Source organism: Hyperoodon ampullatus, assembly GCF_949752795.1.
Source record: "Hyperoodon ampullatus genome assembly, chromosome: 10".
Lineage (NCBI taxonomy): Eukaryota > Metazoa > Chordata > Mammalia > Artiodactyla > Ziphiidae > Hyperoodon > Hyperoodon ampullatus.
The window spans coordinates 89,345,885-89,370,301 of NC_136923.1; the positions used below are offsets into that span (position 1 = coordinate 89,345,885).

General features: G+C 37.5%; 1 protein-coding gene across 1 annotated transcript in view; it reads right to left on the reverse strand.

The window, feature by feature from the left end:
- Positions 1-24,417, reverse strand: part of CDKAL1 (CDKAL1 threonylcarbamoyladenosine tRNA methylthiotransferase) — a gene marked incomplete at its 3' end in the record, with an annotated part of 656,191 nt that overhangs the window by 367,490 nt on the left and 264,284 nt on the right. Inside the window, exon 9 of the mRNA XM_079712248.1 lies at positions 4,547-4,650. Within this exon, the coding sequence (XP_079568374.1) occupies positions 4,547-4,650 (104 nt within the window). The remainder of the gene's footprint in view (positions 1-4,546; positions 4,651-24,417) is intronic.

Here is a 24,417-nt window from a genome sequence, read left to right on the forward strand (position 1 = left end):
ACACCACTCACCCAGCACACTTAAAAAGGTTTGCTCCATCACTTATACAACTGAAACTGACTGATTAGTTGCTAGAGAAAAATCAATACAAATATCCTAGAAAATACTAGCTTGTAAATTCATTCTGGCGCCAACAAAGTACAGGTCATTGCTTGACATGTTTTTCTAGATGTCTAAAATGCAACCATGTCAAACCCCAACCCCCAAAGACTAGGAATTTTTAAAACCTAAAGTTTGGCATCGGTGAGGAAGTGAAGGGAGAGGTTTCCCAATGGTCTGTTAGAACAATGTGATGATACCCAGAAATTAACCTGGGAAATATTACACTCATATGCAGAACTGCCCACAAAAATGATACACACACTGAGAAGGTAAAAATAGTCAATGAAAATGTCAAGGGGCTAGGATAAGTCAAAGAAAAAGAAAAAAAAAAAAGCTAGGAAACCTATGAAATATAAACTATATTTTTTTCATAAAAGGTAAATTAAAGTTTCCATTCAAAAATATAAACAATTTTATTTAATGATATCCATTCAAACGTTAATGAGCTCCCTTTCTCATTCCTGGCAGCTGAATGTATAGTCAGTATATTTTTAGTACTTTAGGAAACCATTTTATATTCAGAATGATTTCATGATAATTTCAGAATCTCTTCTGAATGCTCCCTTGCCTATGGGTTAGCCCTAGTCTCTTCACTCATTACACTTCTAAGAAATAAATGTTTATGAATATAAAATGTTTCATAAATATGCTACTCAGAAAGAAATTGTGATCTTATTGTAATAGTCTGTCACGTGACTGGCAACCGGGATTGTAATCCCTATTCTACAACTGGTGTAGAGGTTTTTTAAAATCACTTTGTATTTGTGACACATAGTCATTTAAAACTTCAAGGAAAAAGAAAGAAAGGAAATGCAATTTTCAGTTGGAAAATTTAACTTGCACTGACAGGACGGCTTTAAACATAGCACTAAAATTTACTGACAGCATATTTAGACTTTTCATCTTAGAGTAAATTTTCAAAGAATTGATTATAGGGCAATTTAATAATGGTATAATGCAGAATTTAAGGGGCTCTGACCCCCCCAAACGTTCCTAATATCTGAATTACAAAAGAACGAATTATGCAGAAGTCACAGAAATGAGAAAAACAGGTTATTTCTTCTATTACATTTAACTTCATAATTATTCTTTGCAATTTTATTTATTTATTTTAAAAAAATTTTGGCCGTGCCGCGCAGCATGAGGGACCTTAGTTCCCCGATCAGGAATCAAACCTGCACCTTCTGCAGTGGAAGCACAGAGTCTTAACCACTAGACCACCAAGGAAGTCCCTTCTTAGTAATTTTAAAACTCAAACATAGGAATCCTATAAGACCATTATGATCCCAATGTCTTCTGCAGAAAAAAAGACAATGCTGCTAACTCAATGTCTTTAAAATGTGAGCTTATAGACTGCTATTTCCTATTGTGAAAATATAAGACCATCCTTAGTATGAATTTGCAATTCTCAAATTAAGAAAATAAAAGGTAATTGTCATACTAGTTTCCATCTATAGAGACATTTTTCATAAGACATATTTTAGAAGCAAAAGAAAATTTGTCTTTTGATTCTAATCATTAAGTGTTCCAATATTAGATGTTCCAATTTTCTCACTCAAAATTAGACTTCTCGGGCTTCCCTGGTGGCGCAGTGGTTGAGAGTCTGCCTGCCGATGCAGGGGACACGGGTTCGTGCCCCGGTCCGGGAAGATCCCACATGCTGTGGAGCGGCTAGGCCCGTGAGCCATAGCCGCTGAGCCTGCGCGTTCGGAGCCTGTGCTCTGCAACAGGAGAGGCCACGGCAGTGAGAGGCCCGCGTACCACAAAAAAAAAAAAAAAAAATTAGACTTCTCTTGTTGGATTTATTTTAAATTCCTTCAGTTTAAGTAACATGACTTCTTCATAATAAGGACACAACCAATTACTTCATGTAAGTTATCTCAAATTCAAGCAACACTTAATGTCACAGTAATGAGAAAACCATGGCTTGTATATAGGTCAAGTACCTTGGTCAGATCATGTGGCTGGTAAGCAGCAGAGCTGTTTTGAATTCAACTCTCCTATGGCAAAGAGCATCTTAGGACTTAAAATTGCCTAAACACACTGGCTTACCTAGAAAGTTATGACCTCGATATTTTAGTAACAGTTCCACATAGCAATAAAATAAGCCTGCCAGTCCGAAAACTAGCCTTCCATTTCAACCCTAATATTCAGATAACAAGACAATGGAAAAATTTTACATCTACTACTGGTCATACACCCAGAGAAAACCATAATTCAAAAAGACACATGCACCCCAATGTTCATTACAGCACTATTCACAATAGCCAGGCCATGGAAGCAACCTAAATGCCCATCGACAGACGAATGGATAAAGAAGATGTGGCAGTACATATATACAATGGAATATTACTCAGCCATAAAAAGGAATGAAACTGGGTCATTTGTAGAGATGTGGGTGGACCTAGACACTGTCATACAGAGTGAAATAAGTTAGAAAGAGAAAAACAAATATCATATATTAACGCAGATATGTGGAATCTAGAAAAATGGTACAGATGAACCAGTTTGCAGGGCAGAAATAGAGACACAGATGTAGAGAACAAACATACGGACATCAAGGGGGGAAAGTGGCTGGGGGGAGGTGGGATGAATTGGGAGATTGGGATTGACATATACACACTAATATGTATAAAATAGATAACTAAAATAGATAACTAATAAGAACCTGCTGTATAAAAAATAAATAAAATTAAATTAAAAAAAAAAAAGAGGGCTTCCCTGGTGGCGCAGTGGTTGGGGGTCCGCCTGCCGATGCAGGGGATGCGGGTTCGTGCCCCGGTCCGGGGGGATCTCGCGTGCCGCGGAGCGGCTGGGCCCATGGGCCGTGGTCGCTGGGCCTGCGTGTCTGGAGCCTGTGCTCCACAACGGGAGAGGCCACAGCAGTGGGAGGCCCATGTACCGCAAAAAAAAAAAAAAAAAAGAAAGAAAAAGAAAAAGAAAAACTTTACATTGCAAACATTCCTTGGTTGGGAATAACCAAGCACATACATATCTACTGATAATGATGAAAGTAATATTAAATAAACCTCTTCTAATACTTTCTCTATAAATAGCCACTAAGTCACTGCTAATCTCTGATATATTCTTTGAATCACTCACCTTAACAAGCAAAGTCACTTGTATTTGTAATTTGAATACCTTCCAATTTGCAGAGTTAGGTGGATAGATCATATAGTTTTAATATCTCCATTATCTAACAGATATATGGAAAAACAAACACTAAGTAAGAATGCCAGCAAAGGGATCATTTTTCAAATAAAGTAGGTTTCTGTGCAAATTCATGCCCTTTCTGAAAAATCCTTAAAGTAGCCATGTTGCAGAAAAGACAACCACCCAGACTTTTCCTTAGATTAGACAACTACCTGGCTCTGAAAGTGAACAACTGCAAGAGTCAGTGAGTTTCCTTTATTTCTTTCAATACAAGCTGAATGTGAACAGAGGAGGGAACTGTGCTAAGAATATGGAGGTACAAAAAAAATTGTTGAGATGTGTTAGATTAATCAAGGGTGTTTTTCTCTCTGCTATAAAGAGCATTTCAAATTCATGTTGATAAAAGGTTTAGACTGAATAAGTTTGCTTGGAACTCATACATTTTGAGATTCAGGATGTGAAGTACTGAAAGTAGCACTCCAAGTTACTTGCTAAAAGGAAAAGTACATTACCAATAACTATTAACCCACAGGATTATGAGACAATAGATTATCTCATGTTGGTTATAAAAACACATCAATGTTATATACACATATTATAAGCCAAGACAAAAGGGGCAATTTATGGTTATGTGTCAACACAACTGTGACTCAGCACAACTGAGACTCATGTTACAGATAAGTCTTACTGTATGCTGAGAGATACCTAGGCAATCACATTTTCCAGCAAGTGATGATTCAAAAGTAGCTGGCCACCCCCACAAAAATTGTTCTCATTAGGACTCTCTACCAGTACCAATATTTACTGGCCCACAGCAATCCTGTGGATAAGGAGGGTTATCTCTGCTGGCTCATAGTAAAACCTACCTTCTCTTTCTAAAACTCCTGGCAACCCTTATTAGCTCTATTTTCTGAATGGTCCAAAAATTACCAAAGAAAGAGGGAGAAATCTTGAGTATTTCACTCAGTCCACAGAAGTCTTATTAACACACAACAGAAGGTCATGGCTTTCATTTTTATTTTTTTGTCTCTTCCATGGAATATAAAGATAGGTGATAAATTTCAAAATACGTCACTTACCTTAGAGTCATAAGAAAACAGAAGAGTGGTGAAAGGGGAGTTATGTGAATATTATAACCTGAATCTGGTAACATCTTCTATTAGATAAGCTGAAATATTTGTAAACTCTTCAGAAAGCTAAAGAAGCATGTATCTAAAGTGAAGTGTTACTTAGAAGACTATTATAATTTATTAAAAAGACTATAATCACACAGAATTCTAGAAACTCTTACCTTGAAAAGACTGTTTGGCTCTATCTACTAACTCATCAACTGGATAACTGGCCAAATTTCCTCTGGCGTGCTTAGTTTTGCAGTAGGTACAAGCATTGAGACACCTGTTCAAATGACAGCAATAAATAAAGTTAAATTTTTAAAGACAGTGCACACTTAACATGGGAAAAAATATCCAAAACATACACCAAAGTGCTGTTTTAGTATCATCTGCCAGGTTATGTAAGAGATATAAAAAATGAATATCTACCATGCTTCATATTTATTTTATTTCCACCAGGCACAGAAATCTGCAATTTGCAATTCTGTTAAGTTTCAACTATTCAAGAAAGACTGTACAAATCCCATATTATCTTCAAATGCGCACATTAATGTGGAAACAAAAAGGATAAATGCTTACAATGGTTAATCAAAATCAAAAGAAATTAAAGATTCACATTTTTTAAAACAAATGACATTTATTTGGCTATCATAAAACTAAAATTTTAGTATCACTTATATCTACCGCATTATTCATAAATGAAAAAGTTTTTCATTTAACTTTTAACTAATGATTTAAGAATAAACAGGCAGGGACTTCCCTGGTGGCACAGTGGTTAAGAATCCTCCTGCCAACGCAGGGGACATGGGTTTGATCCCTGGTCCGGAAAGATCCCACATGCCACGGAGCAACTAAGCCCATGTGCCAGAACTACTGAGCCTGCGCTCTGGAGCCCGCGAGCCACAACTACTGAGCACGCACACCATAAATACTGAAGACCGCACACCCTAGAGCCCGCACGCTGCAACTACTGAGCCCACGTTCTGCAACTACTGAAGCCCGTGCACCTAGAGCCTGTGCTCTGCAATGAAGAGTAGCCCCCACTTGCTGCAACTAGAGAAAGCCCACACACAGCAACAAAGACCCAATGTAGCCAAATAAATAAATAAAATTTTAAAAAAGAATAAATAGGCAGTACAGAATTCTCATAAGAAAGTACACCCTAAGAAATCTTCAGATAATATTTTTAACTCTTTGAAATCAGAAAAAAATATTAAAACATGTCCAATGAATGCTCTTTGGGATTATATTAGTCAAAGTAAAGAATAATAATGACAACATTAATTTTAAAAAATCAAAAAATAGGATTAATTCACAAAATACTTCAAGACATGATCAGAATTGTTTTTTAAAAACTAAAGTGTTGGACTTCCCTGGTGGCACAGTGGTTAAGAATCCACCTGCCAATGCAGGGGACACAGGTTTGAGCCCTGGTCTGGGAAGATCCCACATGCTGCAGAGCAACTAAGCCCATGCACCAGAACTACTGAGCCTGTGCTCTAGAGCCCACGAGCCACAACTACTGAGCCCGTGTGCCACAACTACTGAAGCCCACACGCCTAGAGCCTGTGCTCTGCAACAAGAGAAGCCACCGCAATGAGAAGCCTGCACACCACAACAAAGAGTAGCTCCTGCTCACCGCAACTAGAGAAAGCCCACGTGCAGCAATAAAGACCCAATGCAGCCAGAAATTAATTAATTAATTAATTTAAAAAAAAAACTAAAATGTTTGTTCTACTCTTATAATTTAAAAATATAGTTTAAATAAATTTTCTTATTATAAAATTAAAGAGAAACAATTACACATAAAATATTCCTATGCCAGAAAGATAAGGCTCAGCAACATTGAACAAAACAAAGAATAACATTTCTTCAATGATTCAACTGCTATAATAAATAGCAAGGTTTTAAAAGACCATCATTATACAAATGCTTTAAAATTTCAAACAGAGGAAAATTGAACTTTTAATAATTATAACTGGCCAATGTGTAATTTTGTTAATATATGACTTTAAAATACATATAAATCATTGAACTCAGGAGGCAACAATGTAATGCTTAATTTCTAATTATTTTTGCATGGAGCTCTTAAGTAAAACAACACACACATTTTGATTTTTAACTGACCACATGTTCTTAAACAGCTAACATTCCTTTCTTCCTGAGCCATTTTACACACACACACACACACACACACACGCACAAATTGTGGCCTCTCTCTTATGAATAGAGGTTCTGGTCTCCCAATTGTTATATGTCTTCTCTTTTCAATTCCCAACTGTTCCATAACAAGGGCAAAAAGAAAACTGTTTTTTTTTTTTTTTTTTTTTGGCTTCTCCTTGGGAGAGTAACTCATTTTTGTTTAGCCTTGTTCCATAACAAGGGCAAAAAGAAAACTGGTTTTTTTTGGCTTCTCCTTGGGAGAGTAACTCACTTTTGTTTAGCCCTGATTAAGCACCAGGCATTTTGCTAGATGTTTTACATACATTATCTCATTTAACTCTTCTAGAGTTGATGTTACTATCTCCATCTTACAGATGAAGAATCTGCTACCAAAAAGTCAGATAATGCAGCTCATTCCACAGAAAAACAAAGGAGCATAAGATACTGTATACTATGAACAACTACACACCAACTAACTGAACAACCTAGAGTAAATAAATAAACTAGAAACATACAACCCACCAAGACTAAATCATGATCCCATTTACAACGGCAAAAACAATAAAATACCCAGGAATTAATGCAACCAAGAAGGTGAAAGAGCTGTACAATAAGAAGTTTAAGACATTGATGAAAGAAAAAAAGAAAAATCACCAAAGCTGGGGGCATCACAGTTCCTGATTTCAAACTATATTACAGAGCTATAGTAATCAAAACAGTAGGTGCTGGTGTAAAAACAGGCAAATAGACCAACATAAAAGAATTGAGAACCCAGGAATAAACTCACGCATATACAGTCAACTAACATTTGACAAAGGAGCCAAGAATACTCAATGGAGAAAAGATAGTCTATTCAACAAATAGTGCTGGGAAAATTGGATATTCATATGCAAAAGAATGAAACTATCACTAACTTATACAATTGACAAGAATTAATTCAAAATGGATTAAAGACAAATGTAAGTCCAGAAACCATAAAACTCCTAGAAGAAAACACAGGGAAACAGCTCCTTGACATTGTTCTTGGCAATGATTTTTTTGGATATGACACCTAAAGCACAAGTAACAGAAGCAAAAAACAAGCAAGTTGGACTGCATCAAACTAAAAAGCTTCTGCACAGCAAAGGAAACAATCAACAAAATGAAAAGGCAACCAACAGAATGGGAGAAAATATTTTCTAACCATATATCTGATTCATAATAAATTCATAATAATATATTTTTATTACTCTACAATAAGGGATTCATAATATCTGGTAAGGGGTTAATATCCAAAATATATTTTTAAAAACTCATACTCCTCAATAATAAATAATAATAATCCAATTTTAAGACATCCAAATAATATGGATGGACATTTCTCCAAAGAAAATATTCAAATGGCCAACAGGTACAAGAAAAATACTCAACATCACTCATCATCAAGGAAATGCAAATCAATACCACAGTATCACCTCACACTTGATAGAAAGGCTATTATCAAAAAGATAAGAGTTAACAACAGCTGGCAAGGATGTAGACAAATAGGAATCCTTGTGCACTATTGGTGGGAATGTAAATTGGTACTGCCACCATGAAAAACAGTATAGAGGTTCCTCAAAAAATTAAAAATAGAACCATTATATGATCCAGCAATTCCATTTCTGGTTTATCTCCAAAGGAGATGAAATCACTACCTCAAAGAGGTATCTGCAACCTCATTTTCATTGCAGCATTATCTACAATAGCCAAACATGGAAACAACCCAACTGTTCTTCAACAAATGAATGGATGAAGAAAATGTGATACGTTTAAACAATGGGATGTTATTCAGCTATTAAAAAGAAGGAAAACCTGCCATTAGCAACAACATGGATGGATCTTGAGGGCATTATGCTAAGTGAAATAAGTGAGTCAGAGAAAGAAAAATACTGTTTGATCTCACTTATATGTGGAATCTAAAATAAACAAACAAAAACAGAAAAAAACCCAACTTCATAGAAACTAAGAAAATATTGTTGATCACCAGAGGGTGGGATTTGTGGGAGGTGGGGGAAAAGGGTGAAGGTGGTCTAAAGTTATAAACTTCTGGTTATAAAATAAATAAATTCTGGGGGTGTAATGTACAGCATGGTGACTGTAGTTATCAATTCTGTATTGTATATCTCAACAGCGTTAAGAAAATAGAACTTAAAAGTTCTCATTACAAGAAAAAATCTGTAATTATGTAAAACGAGGGATGTTAACTAAAACTGTTGTAAACATTTCACAATATATACATATACCAAATAATTGTGTTGTGCATCTTAGACTTACACAATGTTATAATGGCAATTACATCAGTAAAACCGTGGGGGGGGGAAATCAGATAAGTAGCTTGTTTGAGACATGTAACAGCTAAAATTCAAATATAAGCCTGCCAAATTTAAAATTCCCTCCTGTTTCCATACCAAGCTGCCTCCCCAGAATAAATATGTATCAAACATCCTAGCTATAGACAAATGCAGATAAGAAATACTAGTAAGACAGGCAATCATCTGACATGAGATATAAAGAAATACAACACATATATTCAAAGATATGGCTGGTACTCATCATCCCGTGTATGGAACTGTTTGTTTAAAACCTGTTGCTCTCCTTTATTCTTTGGAAATCTAAGGCTAGGCTTCTTGTCCATCCACTGGCCCAAACTAGTTATTTCACCGTTGTTGTTTACAAGTTCTATTTTTCATCCAACTGCTATTCTGTGGCAAAATATGTCACCTTGTTTGTCTTGCCATGGTTTTCAAATTCTACTGCTCAGGTCCTCCAAGCTGATTCCTCTCTCTGTCCTTCTCCTCAGTGGCTTCATGATGGGCTCGATGCAAAAGACCCCTTATTCATTCACTTGGGATCCCCCCTCATGACTGCCATTCACTCAAGTTGAATCAGCACCCTTCTGAGGAATCTGCTCTCTCTACCCTCAATACTACTTATTCCCAGTGGAGAGCTCCATAAATCAAGTGGACTTGATAAAAGTCTCGACAAAAGCTAATACTATTTCTAACTTGGGCTATTTCTTAAAAATAACTTTCTTAAGAGACACTAGCCTAGAGAAGGGGAAGGAAAAGAGAAGGGAAACATGTATTTTAAATATTTATAACATAAATCAGTTAACACACATAAAACACTTAGAATACTGCCGGCACCTAGTAAGTGATCAGTAACTTTAATGCAACTGTTCTAAACAATTCTGTAAGGAATTAATTATGCACTATCATGTTCCAGGGGTACCTAACTTTATGGAACAGATGTGTTGCTGACAGGTTGACTTAAATCAACTATGGAAACCAAATCATGTTTTCCTACTGGCTCACTTAATAAAGGTGGAAATGTATTACCCCCCATGGAAAATCACTCACGAAAATGTACTAAAACGTTTAAATAAAACAAGGTGATATTTGGAAACATTTATAATAATCAAAATAAGCCAGTAAGTATAAATAGTACATTAAGAATTCAAAATATTCTTCATTAATTGCTCCCTTGGGGTTAATTAGAGTTGTTGATGTGATATACTTTTGAAGTTCTAAACTCTTTATTGTATAAGATGGGTTCATCCTTATCTGCAATTACCAAAGTAATACTTCATATTATTTCAATAAAGTGAAAATTTCTATAGAGAGTATTTCTATGAGCATGTTATAACAGCACTAATCAAGCATTAAATCTGCTATGTCTTACATTTAAAAAGGAGAGACATTTGTTATAATACACAGGAAAAATACCCAATACAAAATCAGAAAAGAAAGAATGAGCTTTTTGATGCTATTTGGTTTAAAAACAATCTTCTCAAACACCAGGAATTATGATGACCAATCGTTTCGACATGACAAGCCTCCAACAAAAGAAAAGGATTCATCATAGAAACGTTTAGTAGTTTCAGTTATCTGTAAACAATTAAATAATTGTCTAAGAGTAAGAACACAGAGCCAGTTTCCTTAACCGTCACAAAACAAAAGATCTTTGAGGGTTGACTGTTGAAAGCCAAAACCAAAAAGAGATGGCCGTTGAACTGCAAGGAAGAGGCAAAATCCTGAACAGACACAGCCTGTTGTGATAGAAGGATAAAGGTAGCACACGCTCTGCCTACTCAACTTTGTACAGGTTGTTATATGGCCACAGGCCAAGAAATAACTAAAGACCTCAAAAGCAGAGACAGACTGGGCATTTAATTTAGCAGGATAACTCAAGTCTTAAAAAGCATCTGTGGTAGAATATTTTTAAACTACAGAAACTAAATATGTGAAATAACAATAAATGTTCACGATTAAAATTAAAAATTAAAATATTTCAGAAGGTTCAAATGCACAACAACATGCCAATTTGCTACCAAAACCACATAAAGCAAAGAAAAATTAAAAGTTTTAATACATTAGGCTTTTTCTTCTAAAGAGCATCTTTAGATATCAGAAGTTCGGGAATAATTTAAAAATCAGAGTTATACTTTTAAAATTTCACCCCCACTAATATCACTTTTTTTTAAGGCGGAAAAAAGCTTATGTGACTCAGGATTCTGCTTCTCTCTGCTTAGGGTCAAAGATAATTTTAAATATGCAGAAACTATTGTTTTAACAATAACATTAACACTTCAAACTAACATTCTGTACCACTCACATAATTTAATCCTTATTTATTTTTCATCCGTTGACAGAGCATTATCTTTCTCAAAGCGTCAAACTTTACAAAATAAGCCCTTCATAGAGCAAAACCTTGGAAAAATCATATTGTGGCCTTCCATATGGAAGCCTCATGAAGCAAAGAAAAAACAAAAACTCAAGAAATAGAAGGTTCACACACTGTAGGCTGTGCCAGACTTGATTGTTAAATATAGCCTATCGTGAGCCCTCATCATGGTTTTTAAAGTATTTTAAAGTATTTCCAGGAAAATTACAAACTTTTTGATCTTTTAAATAAATACAAGAGATACTCTTAGCAAAATCTGATTGGATCTTCAAATGATAATTCCTATTTGCCAAGATCAAAATCCTGAACAAGCAATGGAAAAGTAACACACCTGAAAAACGAGCAGAATATATCCTAAATTCTTTAAGCTTCCTGCGGTCAGGACTCCTCCAATGTAACAAATCTCTCCACCTGAGTCACTGCCTCGATCTCCAATCTCAATCTCCTACTCCAACAATTCATTCTAATAATTACCGCCTCTGTCTTTAACCGTAATTGTGCCCTTTGTGGAGTTCCTTTTCATCTGGGGGGGGGGAGAAGGGGGGTCAGAGGTAGGTCTGGGAACCCAGCTGCTAACCCTTCTATTTGTATAAAATTCAAAAACAATTGCAGCTATATTGTTTCCTTATCCTACCCCCATTAGCTGCTGTGCTACATCCTTTGTTTCAAAAACTTGTGCCAACATATTTAAACTCTGTACCCTATTTCTCATTCCCTTTACCTGAAAGAGATATCCTTATCATCATCACACATCAATCTCTATAAAAATCATCACAAGCTTTAAAATCATTTGGGGTATGGGAGGTGCTAAAAAGAGTAAAAGATGGTTGCTGAATGCTTGCCAGACACTCAGCCATACATTTATATTGTTTCATTTATCCTCACAACGATCTTGGTCTAAGTATCATTATCCTTAATTTTCATACAGGAAAGTGGGGCCGAAAGGGATTTAAAAACTTGCCCAGGGCTTCCCTGGTGGCGCAGTGGTTGAGAGTCCACCTGCCGATGCAGGGGACATGGGTTCGTGCCCCGGTCCGGGAGGATCCCACATGCCACGGAGCGGCTGGGCCCGTGAGCCATGGCCGCTGGGCCTGCGCGTCCGGAGCCTGTGCTCCGCAATGGGAGAGGCCACAACAGTGAGAGGCCCTCGTACCACAAAAAAAGAAAAAGAAAAAAAAAAAAACTTGTGCAAAGTTGGCCAAGTGAAAGATAAAATCAATCTTATCTGAAATTTTTTTATCACTGATTGTACTCTACTTCTCTTAAGATACAATAACCTACTCTAGGTAAGAATACGTGATTGTTGGGAAGGATTATGGGAAGATGGCACATGTGGGAAGCTCCAGGAATCTGTCTCCCCACCTAGACAACAATTGCACTGGCAGAATCTGTCTGGTGTAACTATTTTGGAACTCTGGAGTCAGCTGAAGGCTAGCAACTTCCAAGGGAAGATTTGAATGGTAAATTGCCCAACAACAATGAAATAAACATCGGACATTTTCCAGGACAGACCATATGTTAGACCACAAATTAAGACTCCAAATACTTTATTTTTTTTAAGATTTTTTTTTGATGTGGACCATTTTTTAAAGTCTTTATTCAGTATGTTACAATATTGCTTCTGTGTTATGTTTTTTGGTTTTTTGGCCACAAGGCATGTGGGATCTTAGCTCCCCAACCAGGGATCAAACATGCACCCCTTGTATTGGAAGGCAAAGTCTTAACCACTGGACTACCAGGGAAGTCCCCCAAATATATTAAAAGATAGATATCATACAAAGTTTCTTCTCTGACCACAAGAGAATGAAGTCAGAAATAAGTAACAAAAAAAGAGGGAAAATTCACAAAATTGTGGAAATTAAGCAACACACTTTTAAATAACCTATGAATCAGAAAAGAAATCACAAAAGAAATTAGAAAATACTTAGAGATGAACAAAAACAAACACTACACACCTAAACTGTGGGAGGCAGATAAAGGAGTTCTATGGGGAAATTTCATAGCTAGCTATAAACACTTAAATTAAAAAAGAAAGATCTCATACCAATACCCAACTTTACAATGTAAGTATACAGAAAAAGAAGAATAAACTAAAATCAAAGCTAGCAGAATGAAGGAAATAAAGATTTGAGAAAAGATAAAATAGAGAATAGAAAAACAAAAGAGAAAATCAACAAAACTGAAAGTTGATTCTTCAAAAAGATCAAAAAAATTGACAAACCTTTAGCTAGATGGACTAAGAACAAAAAGAGGAGACTCTAGTATAATCAGAAATGAAAGTGGGACATTACTACTCATTCTAAAGAAATAAAAAGGATTATAAGGGAGTGACATGAACAATTGTACACCAACAAATTGTATTACCTAGTTGAGAAGAACAAATTCCTGGAAAAAAAAAAACTACCCAGACTAAACCATGAAGAAATAGAAAATCTGAATACATCTGTAACTAGTACAGAGCTTGAATCAGTAATCAAAAATCTCCCAACAAATAAAAGCTCTGAACCTGATTACTTCACTGGTGAATTCTATCAAACATTTAGAGAAGAACTAATACCAATCCCTCTCAAACTTTTCCAAAAACTGAATAGAAGGGAACATTTTCTAACTCATTCTCTGAGGGCAAAATTACCTTGATACTCAAGCCATACAAAGACACTGAAAGAAAACAAAACCACGGACCAATATCCCTTATGAATATCAATACAAAAATCCTGAACAAAAAAGAAGCTAGCAAACAGAGTTCAGCAGCACATTAAAAGAATTACACCCCATGACCAAGTGGGATTTATTCCTGGAATGCAAGGATGGTTCAACAGTGTGAACGGATCAATGTAAATGCCATATCAACAGAATGAAGGAGAAAAAAAAGAAAACATGATCATCTGAATTGATGTAGAAAAAAAGCATTTGACAAAATTCAACATCTTTTCATTATAAAAACAATCAACAAACTAGAAATAGGAACTCCCTCAACATAATAAAAGCTATATGTGAACAACCCACAAAGAACCTCATTTGCAGTGATAAACAACTGAAAGCTTTTCCTCTAAGATGAGGAACAAGGCAAGGATGCCTACTTTCACCACTTCAACACTGGAAGTTCTAGCTTGATCAATTAGGCAAGTAAAAGAAAGAAGGGGCATCCAAGTAGAATCTGTTTGCAGATGGTGCTATTTACAAAAGCATCAAAAAGAATAAAATACCTACCAATTAACTTAACCAAAGCGTTGTAAGACTTATGCAATGAAAACTACAAAACATCGCTGAAAGAAATTGAAGAAGACACAAATAAAGGGGAATATACCCCATATTCATGGATTAAAAGACTTAATATCATTAAAATGTCAATATTACCCATAGTGATCTAAAGATTCAGTGCAATCTCTTTCAAAATTCCAATGACATTTTTTGCAGCAATAGAAAAACCTATCCCAGAATTCATATGAAATCTCAAGGTACCCCAAACAGCCAAAACAATCTTGAAAAAAAAAAAAACTGGAGGACTCACAGTTCCTGATTTCGAAAACTTTCTATAAAGCTACATTAAAACAGTGCGGTATTGACATAAACACAGACATATAAACTAGTGGAATAAAACAGAGAGCCCCAAAATAAACCCTCTTGTATATGGTCAGATGATTTTTGACAACAGTGTAAAGACCATTCAATGAGATGAGGACAGTCTTTTCAACAAATGATGCTGGGAAAACCAGATATCCACATGCAAAAGAATAAAGTTGGACCTTTACCTAACACCGTATACAAAAATTAACTCAAAATGGATCAAGGACCTACATGTAAGACCTAAACTAATAAGCCTCTTAGAAAAAAACAAAGGACAAAAGCTTCACAACACTGGACTTGGCAATGATTTCTTGGACATGACATCAAAGGCACAGACAACTTAAGAAAACAGACAAGGGACTTCAAGAAAAGTTTTTAATTTTTTGCATCATTATCAACAGAGTAAAAAGGCAACCCAAAGAATTGGAGATAATATTTGCCAACTATATACCTGATAAAGGATAATACCCAGAATATATAGAGAACTCCCAAAACTCAACAACAACAATATCAAAAAACCAAACAACCCAATTCAAAAATGGGCAAAGGACTTGAGTAGACATTTCTCCAAAGAAGATCTATGAATGCCTAATAAGCACATGAAAAGATACTCAACATCACTAAATCGGTAGGGAAATAAGAGTCAAAACTCTAATGAGATACCACCTCACACCAATTAGGATTGCTACTATCAAAAAAAACAAAAGAACAAGTGTTGGAGAAAATGTGGAGAAACCAGAATCCGTGTGCACTGCTGGTGGGAATGTAAAATGGTACAGCCACTGTGGAAAACAGTATGATGCTTCCTCAGAAAATTAAAAGTAGAATGACCATATATGATCCAGCAGTTCCACTTCTAGATATATACACAAAAGAATTGAAAGCAGGGTCTTGAAGAAATATTTGTACAATCATATTCATGGCAACAGCAGTGTTATTTACAATCAATAAAATATGGAATCAACCCAAGGGTCCATCGATGGACGAATGGATAAGCAAAATCAATGGAATATTATTCAGCCTTTAAAAGGAAGAACATTCTGCAATACACTACAAAATGAATGAACTTTGAGGACTTTATGCTAAGTGAAATAAGCAAGTCACAAAAAGACTTGATTCCACTTATACGAAAGTACTTGGTGTAGTCAAATTCATAGAGACAGAAAGTAAAATGGTGGTTGCCAGGGCCTGGGGAGAGGGGGAAAATGGGGAGTTATTGTTTCATGGGTATAGAGTTTCAGCTTTACAAGACAAAAAGACTTACGGGGATGGATGCTGGGGATGGCTGCACAGCAATGTGAATGTATGTAATACCACTGAACTGTACACTTAAAAATGGTTAAGATGGCAAAATGGTTACGATGGCAACTTTTTTTTTTTTTTTTTTTTTTGCAGTACGCCGGCCTCTCACTGTTGTGGCCTCTCCCGTTGCAGAGCACAGGCTCCGGACGCGAAGGCTCAGCGGCCATGGCTCACGGGCCCAGCCGCTCCGCGGCATGTGGGATCCTCCCAGACCGGGGCACGAACCCGTGTCCCCTGCATCGGCAGGCGGACTCTCAACCACTGCGCCACCAGGGAAGCCCCCGATGGCAACTTTTATGTTACCTGTGTTTTACCAAAAATTTTTAAAAAGAATACATGATTATTTGTGGGCTTAATGCACAGAAGATTACAGTTTACTTAAAAAAATAGGCATGTATCTTACTCGTCTTACTATCTGATGTAGTATCTAACACAGTAACTTGTATACTATTAGAATATCAACAAATACTCAGTTATGGGTGATTTCATAATGAACCAGACCAGATGTCAAGCCAATACTTTGTTACAGTCAGGAGCAGTGCTTAACAGAAAATGGGCTGGCAATTATTAATTCTATCTGCTTAGAAACAAATCCAGAAGTACAATGAAGCAGGGAAAGGGAAGCCAGGAATGGAGAGGGATGGGGAGATACCATGGATCTTGGTAGGCAAAAGGATCTGCACTCCTGTCTTCAAGGTCAGGCAGTTGGGAACAGGAAACTAAAGCTTGGAGACTAAAACTGTAAGGTCAGGGACCCTACACAGGATATAAACACAGTACAATGTGTACACCAAACCAAATAGACCATCCAACAAGAGAAATCAAAGGGCCAAAGTATCCATCAAAAAACCAATGATTTCATTTATCCATTTTCAATATAACTGTCCATACATTTTCCATCAATAGTTCCCAGACCTTAAGATGTCACAGAGCAATAAATTTAAAATGCACACACTTAAAACTGGCAACCAAATAGGGTGCAAACTTTCTATTTTGCCAAGTAAAGACATTTTTTTAGAAAGTTAAACTACCCTATTGTGTTTATATATTTTTATATTTTAAAATGTTTTAAATTTTAATATTTTTATTATAATAAAAGATATATTTATATTTTAAAATATATAAAATATTAAAATCTGATATAAAATAAAATATCTGATTTCCCTTTAAGTCTTCAGTGTTACTAAATGTAGTATTCAACAATGAATGCACTTCAACAATGTTAGCAGCTACTATTATTATTAATAGGAGTAATTTAGCACTCCATTCCTTGAATGTTTACATAATAACATTATAACCTATAAGTCACATAAAATAAAAGCTTGATATTCTCACGGGAAAAGTAACTTTAAATGGATGATATCTGACACACACAGTTTCAAGTAGTTCTGAATTGAGCTGAACAGGTTATACTTGTATGTACGTGATTCACTGTGTGCTTGACCATTTTATATTTCTGGGAGTGGATTTCCAACAGTGCAGGAGGGTTATCTTTTCTCCACACCCTCTCCAGCATTTATTGCTTGTAGACTTTTTGATGGTGGCCATTCTGCCTGGTGTGAGGTGATACCTCATTGTAGCTTTGATTTCCATTTCTCCGATAATTAGTGATGTTGAGCATCTTTTCATGTGCTTTTTGGCCATCTTTAGGTCTTCTTTGGTCTACGATAATCTTTAGAATTGAAGAGGTACAGGCAAAAATAGCAGAAAAATGGCTTTAACTGAACATTAGCCTAAATCGAGCAACATGCCAACTGATACAAACATAGAATATAATTAATAAGCAACAATAATAATCACAGTTGGATTTTCAATGTGTTCTATTTATAGCTAGTGGTTTACTCCCTGGGGGACAAAGTCCCACTCCCATAACAGCAACAACTGTTTTCTGAATGTGTTTACCAAAATAGCATGGTGAAAGATGAGGAAATTCTGACAACCACAGAGCACATACTTTTCCAAAAATTTTCTTTTATTCCGCCTACATTGTTATTTTTAGTTTTATAAAACAATGACAGCAGTACAAACAATTAAGACTAAGCTATTATCTCTATACCTTTCAACGACAGCAGTGGAGGTAGCTGTAGCCACCAAATAATATTTGCTAGTGAAGCAAAACTACCTGATTGGCCATTAGAACTGGAGAACACATACAAAGTTACTCTGTGCTGCTGATCTGAATTAACTTATGAATGTCCAAGCTGAAAAAGAAATAGGGACTCTGATGGCAACTATTTAGCTGCTACCATGGTAGGGGACTTTATTTATATAGTGGGTGTGTAAATCATATATACATTTACATATATATTATGTTTATATATTATGTGTATATTTAGGTTTATAAATATATACATATAATTCTTCCTTTTAAAATACAATTCTGCCATGTAGGACATATTCCTAACATACTATAAGGTCAAAGAAGCAATAAAAATACTCTTTTTAAAGTAACATAATCAAGTAGATATGTATTTGTATGTAAAGCACAAACACACAAGTACAGACACACACACACACACACAGTTTCGCCACTTCCACTCATAAATATTCACTGCATCTCTGAGTTTGTGTTTTGGGTTTGACTTTTTTTTTTTTTTCTTTTTACGTACAGATACCTGGCCCCCTTTCCAAACTTACTGAATCAGAATCTGCAAGAATGGAACCAAGGCATATGTACTTGTAAAACGTAGTACTATTTTTATATGCCTGAGTTGAAGCCAAATTTACTTGGTGATAATATTAGAAATAACAATTTACTTCAATATTAGAAATAACAATTTATTTCCTGTGGCTTAATAGTTAACAATTATCTCCTATTAAACTAAGGAAAACTAAATCTTCACTTTCGAGAACTCTTAAGGATAACTTATGTGAAGTGATCTCTAGCAAAGACTTATCTAAGAGTTAATCTCCACAAAGTTTGACTAACCACACACTAATTATACCAACCAGAAAAAAAAAATGAACCCCAAAATCTGAATAATGAACCTCAAACTATATTGAAAAGTAAAGGAGTATCAGCAGAGAGGTATTGTTTTTCCTTCCTTAGTGGCTCTGGAGGCTGACGTCTGCCGGCGTGAAATCTCACAGGAAACGCTGGCAGAAACTAATTCTATAACATATAACAGGTACCATATTTTGGCGCCTAGGATAAAAGGTATTGTTCGAACATGGGTCAAAACATCCTGGGAACAGAAAAAAAAAGTCTTATATTTCAACTGTGTTGAAACTAGAAAGCTAAACTCAGATAATTTTCTAACCTGTGTAGGAAAATAAATTGGGTCAAATAATGGTGTAATTACATAATGAAGACAGAGGAGGTGTTTTAAATTGAAATGGAAAAGTAAAGCCTAAGCATTTATGCAATTACCCAACTTTGTCTTTTTTTTTTTTTTTTTGGCCGCACCACGTGGCTTGTGGGATCCTATTTCCTTGACCAGGGATCTAACCCGGGGACCCTGGCAGTGAAAGCAGGGAGTCCCAACTGCTTGACTGCCAGGGAATTCCCAATTACCCACTATTTTCACTTCAACAAATCCTCTAAATGTGAGAGCTACAATTCCAATTAGCATTATAATAATCGAATAAGTAAAATCCAATGCCTCTCTCTCCCCTTTGGCAATTATATCTAAAGCAGGGCCAAGACAAAATACCATATATCAGAGATAAAATGAGGGGACCAGGGACTTCTCTGGCGGTCCAGTGGTTAGGACTCAGTGCTTCCACTGCAGGGGGCACGGGTTCGATCCCTAGTTAGAGAACTAAGATCCTAAATGCCACGCCGGGCAGCATCCCCCCCCCCCAAAAAATGAGGGGACCAGCAGGTCCCTAATGTAAAGTCACTAGCTATCAAGCCAACCACCAAAACCTCCAAGAGGAAAGCTTTTCCCACTCAAGCCTCAGGTGCACAATGGTCTGTTTAGTGTACAGCATTCTCCTTCATACATATTACACCTATTTCCTTGAATGATTGTAAGAACCCCTACTGATTCAATAAAAGCTCTTTTTCTTTCTTTTTTGGGACAAGGAGTGATAAAAGCTATCCCAATTAAATATAGAATTTAATCCTTTCTAAAGAATCATGCTGTTTTCAGAAACATTAGGATAAAAGAAGGAAAAATGTACCTCAAATGGAAGAAATATTTCAATTTAAAAACTCGAATGGGAACACTAAAAGAGAATGTTTTACAGAAAAGCCATATACCAGTTAAGGAGAACTTCCTTCCCAAGGGATGGGGATACACATGGGGGTATATGATCCTAAAGAAGCCACCCTTTGATGGAGGCAAAAGTGAATCATAAGAAGCCTCTGGCTCTCCAGTAGGGATAGTCATACAGGCAGGCACAAAGGTATGGAATGTTACCTTTGCTTAAAAGAATCAACCGATGCAATACAGTAAGATAGTTTATCCAAATGTTGGAGATCAGACCAGGTACCTGAGAGCCCACAACTCCCAAAGAGTACAAAACAAATGATAGGAAATGCTGTTTATTAGTATTTCCCAGAGTAGATTTCTTACCTATCCTTAAATGTTTATTTTGTTGACTTTCAACAGATCCTACTGGAAAATTCTTTCTTATATTTCCAAATATCTCCTGTCCTATTTAACTTTTTTTTCTAGATTAAATAGGGAAAACTGGTTCATTTTAAAATTTAACAAGAAAAAATCATTCTAATTTGGCTTACTAATTCCATTTCCAGGGGCTCTAGAGGTTGCTGATGAGAGTACAAATTAGTATAACTTTTCTGAAGACAAATCTGCTAATATGTGTTAAAAAGCCTCACAATGTTCCCCAATAACTTGATTTCCAACCTAATAAACATTTTATTTTAAATTGTTTAATTTGTATACAGTGTACAAAGAAATAATCTTTCAAGTACAGATTTTTTAACATCTTTATTGGAGTATAATTGGTTTACAATGTTGTGTGAGTTTCTGCTGTATATTAAAGTGATTCAGCTATAAGTATACATAATCCCCATATCCCCTCCGTCTTGCACCTCCCTCCCACCCTCCCTATCCCCCACCCCTCTAGGTGGTCACAAAGCACAGAGCAGATCTCCCTGTGCTATGCAGCTGCTTCCCACTAGCTACCTATTTTACATTTGGTAGTGTATATATGTCCATGCCACTCTCTCACTTCGTCCCAGCTTACCCTTCCCCCTCTCCGTGTCCGAAAGTCCAACTTCTACGTCTGCATCTTTACTCCTGTCCCTCCCCTAGGTTCATCAGAACCATTTTTTTTGAGATTCCATATATATGTGTTAGCATCAAGTACAGATTCTTAAAAACACAACACTGTTGTTGACATAATAATAATAGTAAGCTAACAGTTGCACAATGCTTACTGTCTGCAAGGCACTAAGCACTCTAGATGTATTAAATCACTTTTAATCCTTAGAGCAACGTTGTGAGGTTCATGTTTTTATCGACCTTCTTTTACACATGAAGAAACTGAGGCAGAATGAGGCTAAGTAACTTATTAAAGGCTACTAATTAGGTGTGAGGCTAGGATTTGAAACCAAGAAGCCCTAGATCATCCAACTTCGATATACAAAGTCAAAATGTGCTAGACTAATATACACGATTTTACTATGTTCTGATATCCATTACCAAATATCATATCCTAAGGCATCTAAATTCCACCATAATAAAAGAAAAATATTAAAGGCAACTAAAACATATATAACACATGGTAAATTCTCAAAGAAACTACTGAGGGCGGAGACTGTGGGTGGCGGAGGGGGGAACCTTCGGAGCCGCGGAGGAGAGCGCAGCAACAAGGGTGCGGAGGGCAAAGCGGAGAGATTCCTGCACAGAGGATCGGTGCCAACCAGCACTCACCAGCCTGAGAGGCTTGTCTGGTCACCCGCCGGGGCGGGCGGGGCTGGGAGCTGAGGCTCAGGCTTCAGAGGTCGGATCGCAGGGAGAGGACTGGGGTTGGCAGCGTGAACACAGCCTGAAGGGGCTAGTGCGCCACAGCTAGGCAGGAGGGAGTCCGGGAAAAAGTCTGGAGCTGCCAAAGAGACAAGAGACTTTTTCTTCCCTCTTTGTTTCCTGGTGCGCGAGGAGAGGGGATTCAGAGCGCCGCTTGAAGAAGCTCCAGAGACGGGCGTGAGCTGCGGCTAACAGCGCGCACCCCAGAGACGGGCATGAGACGGACGCTAAGGCTGCTGCTGCCGCCACCAAGAAGCCTGTGTGCGAGCACAGGTCACTATCCACACCACCCTTCCGGGGAGGCTGTGTAGCCCAACACTGCCAGGGTCCCGAGATCCAGGGACAACTTCCCCGGGAGAGCGCACGGCACGCCTCTGGCTGGTGCAACAGTCACGCCGGCCTCTGCCACCTCAGGCTCGCCCCGCACTCCGTACCCCTCCCTCCCCCGGGCCTGAGTGAGCCAGAGCCCCCGAATCAGCTGCTCCTTTAACCCTGTCCTGTCTGAGCGAAGAACAGACGCCCTCAGGCGACCTACACGCAGAGGCGGGGCCAGATCCAAAGCAGAACCCCTGGAGCTGTGCGAACAAAGAAGAGAAAGGGAAATCTCTCCCAGCAGCCTCGGGAGCAGCGGATTAAATCTCCACAATCAACTTGATGTACCCTGCATCTGTGGAATACCTGAATAGACAACGAATCATCCCAAACTGAGGAGGTGGACTTCGGGAGCAACAATATATATATATTTTTTTCCCTTTTTCTCTTTCTGTGAGTGTATATGTGTATGCTTCTGTGTGTGATTTTGTCTGCATAGCTTTGCTTTTACCATTTGTCCTAGGGTTCTGTCTGGCCGTTTTTTGTTTTTTGTTTTTTACATCTTTATTGGAGTATAATTGCTTTACAATGGTGTGTTGGTTTCTGCTTTATAACAAAGTGAATCAGTTATACATATACATATGTTCCCATATCTCTTCCCTCTTGTGTCTCCCTCCCTCCCACCCTCCCTATCCCTTTTTAAAAATTTTTTTACTTAAATTTTTTTTAATAATTATTTTTTATTTTAATAACTTTATTTTATTTTAGCTTCTTTCTTTTCTCCCTTTCATTCTGAGCCATGTGGATGACAGGCTCTTGGTGCTCCAGCCCGGCATAAGGGCTGTGCCACTGAGGAGGGAGAGCCAAGTTCAGGACACTGGTCCACAAGAGACCTCCCAGCTCCACGTACCATCAAACGGCAAAAATCTCCCAGACATCTCCATCTCAACGCCAAGACCCAGCTCCACTCAACGACCAGCAAGCTACAATGCTGGACACCCTATGCCAAACAACTAGCAAGACAGGAATACAACCCCATCCATTAGCACAGAGGCTGCCTAAAATCATAATGAGGCCACAGACATCCCAAAACACACCACCGGATGTGGACCTGCCTACCGGAAAGATTAGATCCAGCCTCATCCATGAGAACACAGGCACTAGGTCCTTCCACCAGGAAGCCTACACAACCCACTAAACCAACCTTAACCACTGGGGACAGACACCAAAAACAACAGAAACTATGAACCTTCAGCCTGCGAAAAGGAGACCCCAAACACAGTAAGTTAAGCAAAATGAGAAGACAGAGAAACACACAGCAGATGAAGGAGCAAGGCAAAAACCCACCAGACCAGGGGCTTCCCTGGTGACGCAGTGGTTGAGAGTCCACCTGCCAATGCAGGGGACCCAGGTTTGTGCCTCGGTCTGGGAAGATCCCACGTGCCGCGGAGTGGCTGGGCCTGTGAGCCATGGCTGCTGAGCCTGCGCGTCCGGAGCCTGTGCTCCGCAACGGGAGAGGCCACAACAGTGAGAGGCCCGCATACCACAAAAAAACAAAACAAAACAAAAAACCCACCAGACCTAACAAATGAAAAGGAAACAGGCAGTCAACCTGAAAAAGAATTCAGAATAATGATAGTAAAGACGATCCAAAATCTTGGAAATAGAATGGAGAAAATACAACAAACGTTTAATAAGGACCTAGAAGAACTAAAGAGCAAACAAAACAGAGATGAACAACACAATAAATGAAATTAAAAATTCTCTAGAAGGGATCAATAGCAGAATAACTGAGGCAGAAGAACAGACAAGTGACCTGGAAGATAAAATAGTGGAAATAACTACTGCAGAGCAGAATAAAGAAAAAAGAATTGAGGACAGTCTCAGAGACCTCTGGGACAAGATTAAATGCACCAACATTCGAATTATAGGGGTCCCAGAAGAAGAAGAGAAAAAGAAAGGGACTGAGAAAATATTTGAAGAGATTATAGTTGAAAACTTCCCTAATATGGGAAAGGAAATAGTTAATCAAGTCCAGGAAGCACAGAGAGTACCATACAGGA